This window comes from Histoplasma capsulatum, genomic scaffold (genome assembly GCF_000149585.1).
Source record: "Histoplasma capsulatum NAm1 scaffold_5 genomic scaffold, whole genome shotgun sequence".
In the NCBI taxonomy this organism is placed as follows: Eukaryota; Fungi; Ascomycota; class Eurotiomycetes; order Onygenales; family Ajellomycetaceae; genus Histoplasma; species Histoplasma mississippiense.
Genome location: NW_001813978.1, coordinates 2682176 through 2690043, shown reverse-complemented (window position 1 = coordinate 2690043; position 7868 = coordinate 2682176). Strand labels below are relative to the sequence as shown.

Below are 7868 nucleotides of genomic sequence, written 5' to 3'. Positions count from 1 at the left end.
CCCCTCCCCTCCCCTCCCCTCTCCAGTCGCACGTTGTGACCAATTTGGAGGCGCTCTGCTATCCCACAAGCATGGTCTTCCCCCCGAAGCCGCCGGCCGAAGTCTGCGTGCCCATCAGCTGCGATGTTCAGCCGTGTTCGCCGTTGAGCTCCCCCTCTCAATCAAGGAAGATGTCTATACCATCACCCAGTTCGAAGAATCCCCGGCATGGCGTATCATCTCTCCATGAATCTGCACATCACACCTCAAATTTACATCCCACTTCATCCCGTGATGTCCGAGGTAATATCTCTGACACGCCGATCGAGCTGCCTCCCCTTGGGAGAGGCGCCACAGGGGCTGATCCGTCATTACCCAGTGTAACCAGCTCAGATGGTAGCTTGGAAGATTTCTTCGGGCTCCCGGATCTCCAGAACAACATCCCCATTGACCCAGTGATCCTTGCCGACGACGCATCCTGGGGCACTAGTGACCTTCGCCGGCCTGTCCAGCAAGGTGATGATCTCGCAAGCCCAAAGGCCATTTATCCATATCCGGAACCTCCCCTGTCTATGTCCTGCGACACCCCCAACCATCACCAAGGATCCAGAGAGAGGCTTGACAGCTGGAATAGAAATTCTCAAACGGACGATGACACTCACGTTCTGGATCATCGGCAGATTCACCCCGCCCGTTGCAGCACTGAAGTTGATGTGCCTTGCTCCTACAGCACGAGCGACGACTTCCTCAGCGATGCACAGGCCAGGAGACGCAAACGAGGGCCACAGCAGCCAGAAGAACCGGCTGCAAAGCGGCTTCACGTTGCCTCTGTATCGTCTATGGAAGGTCCCTCCACAGCCCTTCGCTCCCATTTCCTGTCGCTGCAGCTCGACGAGCGTCTGCAGTTCCTTTCTTAGCTGTTTGAAGGTGCTTTGGCGAGTTGCATGCCCGACTCAGCGCCGGCAATGTGGGGAGACGGGAGTGTGCGGTCAGCCGGTCGCCCCGCTCCTCACAAGGTCAGAGAAACTCAGCGTGAGCGCGGTGAGGGGAGAAAGGGTCACAGAGACAAGCTGTGGCGATGGCTCCCCGAGGAGGACGCACGGCTCCTGAACATGGTGGAGGAGCGCGAGGAGCGCCGACCCTGGCCGGAGGTGGAGAGGTGTTTTCCAGCAAGGATGGAATCGGCGCTGCGCCAGCGGGTATCTACGCTTCGGAAACAAGAGAGGGGAATGCGTACAGCCGAACCCGCTGGTGTCATAGTAGCATCTGTAGCCCCGGAGGGTGAGACGTAATGCTCATCCATGTACATGAAAGTGATATCATGATCGACCATAAAAGGCGGCCTGCCTCTCCAAGCCGTTCATCAACGGCCCTTGGTAGGCAGGTGAGGGTAGCCTCGCCTGACCGCACCCTTATCTTTCTCCTCAGGGGCCAACTGTACGCAGCCACAGCTGAATGATACCCACCTTCTTGTCCCCCTCCCCCCCCCGCGGTGATTCGCATGCGACAGCCGTGGAAGGGATGCCGTTGCTGCATGAGTTCTATTTTCAGACTTCGTCCTCGGGTATTGTTGGCTGCTGCGCCGTGCTTCAATGCCTGGAGAGAGCAACCCGAGACGAGCACCCCGTGACGGCCCCCCATTTCCTGGTGTATATAGAGGGCCTCCCTCCCCCCTTGGATCCATCTTTCTTTCAATTCCTTTCCTACTTCCCATTCTACACCGCCGCGAGAGTGAAACCCGCCCAGAGGCCCTTGTCGACTCGAAGACAACCGAGCGAAATCAAAGAACCTATTTCCCCCCCACTGGAGCTCTTCAGGGTTCTTTTTTTTTTTCTATCCACAGCCTCGAATCCGGAGTCACCTCCTTGCAGCACGAGCCGTTCCTAGTGAGCCGCATTTCCGGGGCACAACCATCCTTCAATCATGGCGTCAGCTGATAGTCCCCGCGACGGGCTTCGTAGCACTATCATCATCAGTTCAGATGCGGAGATGGATGAACACCTGCCCCCGGCACGAAAGCTGCGAAGAAAGAGACCCCGCACAGACTACAGCTATCCGGTGTATGAGGCTCTATTTGATGACCCAGCGCCCTCCGAAATGAGGCAGCCACCGAAAAAACGTAAAATTCCCAACTTACCCAACTTGGGCACGGTTTTGGTAAGACTCTTCCTCGTATGGCACATGGTGGGGCCTTTTCCTTTGCTGATATTGAGATAGGAAACCGCGAACCAGGGAATTCATAACATTTTCGAGGCGGAGCATGCGAAGAGAAAAGCGCTGGAAGAAGAAGTGCAGCACCTGCGTGCAGAAATCACCAGGAAGAATGGGCTGGTCGACAGACTCGAGACTGAAGTCCGTGAACTGAAGCATCAATGTCAATGTCAGATCTGTTATACCATCCCATCAGGGTGGAGGACCCTTCTGTGTGGACACCGGTATTACCCAGAATGCCTTCCCCCCATTGGCGCAACCTGCGGAATGTGTCGTCAGGTTATCACTGGTGTTATCAAGAGCTACTAGGTAGAGAATTTTATGGCCAACCTCGCGTCTAATATTGAAATCATTCTGGTGGAAAGAGGCGGGGGAGTTGGAGGTCTACATGTTTGATTGCTGCGTCGAAGCCAAGCCAAGCCTTGCTGGGTTCTTTGGCGCTCCGTCTGGCCCGCCCTTTTTTGTTGTCCGGCTCGCATTCCCTTTCGGCCTGCAACCCCTTTTCGGCTCGCACTTCTTTTTGGGTCACACTCTTTCAACACGTACATTTATAGATGTATTTAGGAACTCCTCCAGTACCAGGGCACCAATGCCTCCTTGAAACCACATACTCAAAGCTGTAACTGAGACACGTCTTAGTCTTCTCCAGACATCTCTACATCTTCTACTGGTTTAGCGGAGGGCCGACCAAGTAATTCACCGGTGAAATAAGAGAGTTGGGTCTAATATTCGAATTTTTGGCAGCATGACAGGCCCGCTAAATAAAGGTGCCCCTTTATGATCCAAGTTCTTTGCGATCATTTACTTGAAAAGCCCTATTTATATTCTGATGAGATGGACCTTTCTCTATAGGATGAATTTTAGGTACTGACAACAACATGGAGCATTCGTTGTACGTTGGTTAGGTCAAAAAAGGCAGCCAAGCAATAAGCAGGGAACGCAACGCAGATTTACGGGAAAACGAGCTCGTATCAAGGTCTTCCTCCCAATATTGAGCTTGGTCCCAGCGCTCCATTCTAAGCGCCCTTTTCCTTCGCCGAATCCGCCAACTACTAAGTATTGATGGTGATAAATACAACGAAGACAACAGCTCTTTGTGGGACCAAATAATCAAAGCAAGGAATCTGCCAGTTCTTAAGATATATAATAGCTGAGATCAAGCCCTCCGATACCTTCATCCAACGGGCCAAGAAGGGAGTTAAAAGAGGAATGGAGGCAAGTGTGGCAGTTATAATAACCTGAGGGCGAACGGTACCATTTCGGCGATTTAAACGAAAGCACCCTCTGCACGAGTCCGTTGTAACTCAACCCCGGGAAAGGAGCCTCGGGCTTTGGCGAGTACAATTCATTTGATTGCATCTCCAGTGTGAGAGCACCATACATGATTGACCTGCATTCAAAGCTGCACCCATTTCCGTTGTATAGCAAGGTCCGCTGTTCCTTATGAAGAAGAAGAATTGATTTTTGGATAGCATTCTCCCTCCCGTAATTTATTGCATCTAAATTTATGTTAGATCCGCCAACACTGGAGTTCATCCTTGCTTACCGAGAATGTTTTCGGGGATTGGAAGCGCCAGGCTACTAATCCGACACGGACTCTGCGACATAGCTATCGAGGTCACTTCCTTGAACTGGCTTGGCAGTTGGAACACCCAGGAAATCCATAACCACAAGTTTAAATCCCGAGAATAGTTCGCCGGAATTGATGATAACTTTCCAATCCACACATCCAGGAAGTGCCCCATCGCCTCCTTGCATTGGTAATAGTCTGCTATTATAGCGACTTTAGCAAGCATCTCGAGGGATAACTCCCGAGGTATATCATTGGGCTGACAATGTATAATTCGAAGCAAGATTAAGAATGCTTCGATATCCCAGCCCGTTGCAGGAATATCAACGGAGCCCCTTTGTAAGAGAGTCACACTCTCCTTCCACTGGCCCAATAGTGTTTTCTTAAAAACGGGAGAGGCAAGGGTCAAATGCTTCGCCGATACTTGGATCCGGTAGCCCCTCTCGGACAAGGCTTCGCCACTATCATACTGCTCCGTACCGCCTTGATTGTAATCGCAATTCTCGTCAGCAGGCAGGCCCCTGATAAGTACCGCTATGTTCTGAATCCGAGCGCCCACCGTCAAATTCAGCTACGTTAGGCTCTTCGGCAGGCTCTTCGGCGGCTTCTTCAACAGGTGCTTCCGCAGGCACTTCAATGTGCTCTTCTATACATGGCTTGCTGGATTGATCACGAGTATAGTGGGAGGACCTTTTCTTCTTCTTCTTGAGATTCCTTTTCTTTTCCTTATGTGGACTCGAGCCTCTTGGGACGTCGGCCTCCTGTCTGTGGCTCTCGCAGTGAATCTTTGGTTCAAAATGGTCCTCAGAGAGCTCATTGGAAATAATTTCTTCGTTCCACACCGCAAAAGGAGGAGGATCGCCCAAAACTAGGATAACTTCGCCATTCAATCGCAGTACAGAGGAGATGTTGAAAGCGTGGCATGCTTCTCCAAATAATGATCTGATTGTCTTCTATATGTTCTCTCTCGACAATTCTACAAATTTTGGAATGATGACTTCGCCCTTCGGTCTACGATTTTCTCACTTTCTAAAGATCATTTTTTCATGCATCATGTTGGGAAAATGGGTCAAAGTTTACCTGATGCAAAAATCCTGAAGGTAGCAAAAGAAGAGAGACTGTTATTTGTTGGCCCAAAGACAGGTCATGGAATATCCATCACAACTTCAGCATCAGTAGATGATATTATGGGCTATATGTCAATGCATGATTCTAAAACCGGAAAGCGAAAGGCGGGGAATATAACAAGAACAAGGCAAGAAGAAGAAAGAGAAAAACAGGATAATCCAAAGCGGACCCGTGAAGTACATCCACTGGATAGAATTGAAGAGGATCAGTTGTGAGAAATAAAAAAATTAAAGTGGTGAAATAAAAGGAAAATATATTTTGTCCTTTATTAGGATTTATTAAAGATGAAACAGGATGGAATTCGGTTTGATTTATCCTTGATTTCTCTAATAATCTGATGATTATCATTTGCGTCCTGGCTCAGGAGGCTTAGGGAGACTGCTGGCTTAGGGAGACCGCTGGCCCAGGGAGGTTGCTGGCTTAGGGAGACTGCTGGCTTAGGGGGAAGCGATGCTAAGTTCTGGTGCACTGTACGTAACCTTACAAGTGATTTTTGATACGAACCCTTTCGCCAATACGCATAGCCGGTAACTTGGCCCTTTTTTATGCTCGTCGAAAGTAATACAAGAGAATACATTTGTGAAGCGTGGGGACTTGGAGAACTCCCACTCGAATCGAGTAACTTCATGTGTCTAGAAATATCTCAAGCTGAGCTAACTGAGTCGCACAGCAACTTAGGCGAATCATCATATCCATAGAAACCTCTCGTGAGTGTGTACGCCTATAGCTGTCTTCTTGCGTTTCCAAAAGAGCAGAAATTCTAGTGCGCTGCATAGCTGCCTGAGAGTTGAATATCATCACGTGACATATAGATATATATATATGACTAAGCTGATGCTGCCAGCCCTCAAGGAAAGTTTATTGGTAGAAGAAACAGTTATAACTAGCAGTTTCTATCCTCATGGATAGTTATAGAAAATAATACACTTGTATGCCAGTTTGAGGTTTCAACTCGAATAAATCAATCAATCAATCAAGCAAGCAAGCAATTAAGACAGAAGTTGAGGAGGGTCAGGAAAGACCTAACAAGGCAGAGATACAGAACTGATAGAAAGATTATTGGTAGAGGGGTATCTGAGCTTGAGCAGAATGGAAGCAATTCGCACCACGAATAGCTTGGTCTCGGAAGCAAGAGCGGGAACACCTGTATTTATAGTCGTACGCTGCATACTGCCTGCGGGCGGTTGGGACGGTCTATGAATCAATCAATCAATCAAAAGCAGCAGTGCGACAGACATGTCCTGGGAAAAAAAGAGGCTTGCAACAAAAGCAGCAGTGTGACAGAAATGTCCTGGGACAAAAAGAGGCTTGCAACAAAATCAGCAGTGCGACAGAAATGTCCTGGGACAAAAAGAGGCTTGCAACAAAAGCAGCAGTGTGACAGAAATGTCCTGGGGTAAAAAGAGGCTTGCAACAAAGAAAGCACTGACTAGTAAAAGAAAATAGGAAGGTAAAAGATCAAAAATGTAGAAAAGATTTTCAAAAGTCCAAAAAGTCAAAACAAAAATAAATTCAACAGTTCCTGAACCAACAGGGTGCCCGAAATAGCCGCTGGAGACCCACCGATTACAGCGCTAAAAGCAACTAGCGTGAGTAGCAGGTCAAGAAGCCGCCCAGGATAAACCTTGCAGTGGAACTGGTGAGAATTCTCCAACTAGTCACCCTTTTGCGCATGGTTGCCTTATTCCACGCATATCGTGCAAATGGGACGACACGGGAAGAAAATATTTGACATGGTGGCAGACTGATGTGAGAAAGCGGGTAAAGTACGCACTATGGGGCCATGGTTTCTTAATCACTAAACGTGTCCCTAAATGATGTCATCGTCATTGTTAGAGAACCTTGCAAATAGGGCTCGTTGTAGAGAGGAAAACATATTCATTTTGGCCGTTGGGTCCTTTGGTCGCCACACAACCACAGAAATCGGTTCAATGGCCTATGCCGTCCACCGATGGATTACCGTTTTCCCATATTGCCAATGTACCACGTGCATTTACTGCCACGTGATTTTCGTTGGGAAGATCCTTCTAGTTTATCTCAGCATGCTCAGCCTCTCTTCTCGATATTTTCGGATTAGCGCGACCAACTAAACTCCTTTAGACTTCTGCCAAGTCCTGCTAACTTCTGGACCAATAAGAGACTTCACACGTGCTCGCAACCTAATATCTCGTAGAGAGTCTGAGAAGAAACGGTTCCATCGTGTGTGGAAAATCAACACCGCCCATACAAAATATTCGATTGACTTCGAAATCATACATCTACCCTAAATATCTGCCTGATCATCACCAAACCGATATTTTTCAAATCCTCAGCCATTCTGCTATCATCTCTGCTATTTTACAACTCACTACCCCTTCTCATCATGTCACAATCGTTGACAAAAGACAGCGTGTCTTTTGAATCTCAAGACACCCAATGTCAGACGCGCTCCAGCCAATATCCTTCATCACTCGAAGATGAATCCTCTCTACAACCACTACAGTCTCCCAACAATGTAGATGATGAATATGACACATCAGACAGTGACTTAACAGAGCTTGAATCTATTGATACTCCTTCGGAATTCGAGATCACCGATACTGATACCGATACCCCGCGAGCTTGTTCACGATCAAACCGCCGTGGCCCACAGCACCTGCCTACAATGCCTTATAACCGGCAGAAAAGACGGTCAAAATTATCTCGCGTTGTCAGAACATTACAGCGAAACAGTTGGGGAATGGAGGCTTTTATAGAGGCTTGGATTCAGAGTTCCCGATATCTTGACTCATCGACTATACAGTACTCCTACTAAGCCGGCGAAATGCACTATATTCAGCACTTTCAAAGCAGGGGTATTCAATGATAATCAACGGTATACTGTCTTGCTTAAACAGGAGCTGAAATGCCTTACCAATACTCCCTTCTTTGCAAAAATTCAATCACAATTCTGATCTGGATACCCTTGGACTCAGGGTTTCTGAACCTCCCTCCAAGCGGA

General features: G+C 48.3%; 4 protein-coding genes across 4 annotated transcripts in view; 1 reads left to right on the top strand and 3 right to left on the bottom strand.

The window, feature by feature from the left end:
- Positions 1-115, bottom strand: part of HCAG_05650 (predicted protein) — a gene marked incomplete at both ends in the record, with an annotated part of 1462 nt that extends 1347 nt beyond the window's left edge. The window contains one exon of the mRNA XM_001540133.1: positions 68-115. Within this exon, the coding sequence (XP_001540183.1) occupies positions 68-115 (48 nt within the window). The remainder of the gene's footprint in view (positions 1-67) is intronic.
- Positions 116-368: 253 nt separating this feature from the next.
- HCAG_05649 (predicted protein) lies at positions 369-1620 on the bottom strand (the record flags this gene model as incomplete). Its single annotated transcript, XM_001540132.1, has 3 exons — positions 369-931; positions 1081-1245; positions 1446-1620. 3 exons carry the CDS (start codon positions 1618-1620, stop codon positions 369-371), a joined length of 903 nt encoding a protein of 300 aa, XP_001540182.1.
- A 282-nt stretch (positions 1621-1902) lies between these two features.
- Positions 1903-2499, top strand: HCAG_05648 (predicted protein; the record flags this gene model as incomplete). Its single annotated transcript, XM_001540131.1, has 2 exons — positions 1903-2136; positions 2197-2499. 2 exons carry the CDS (start codon positions 1903-1905, stop codon positions 2497-2499), a joined length of 537 nt encoding a protein of 178 aa, XP_001540181.1.
- An 825-nt stretch (positions 2500-3324) lies between these two features.
- HCAG_05647 (predicted protein) lies at positions 3325-4684 on the bottom strand (the record flags this gene model as incomplete). The annotated part of the gene is made up of 4 exons (XM_001540130.1): positions 3325-3689; positions 3737-4243; positions 4293-4628; positions 4660-4684. The coding sequence occupies 4 exons, from the start codon at positions 4682-4684 to the stop codon at positions 3325-3327; spliced, it is 1233 nt and encodes a 410-aa protein (XP_001540180.1).
- Between the last annotated feature and the right edge of the window lie 3184 nt (positions 4685-7868).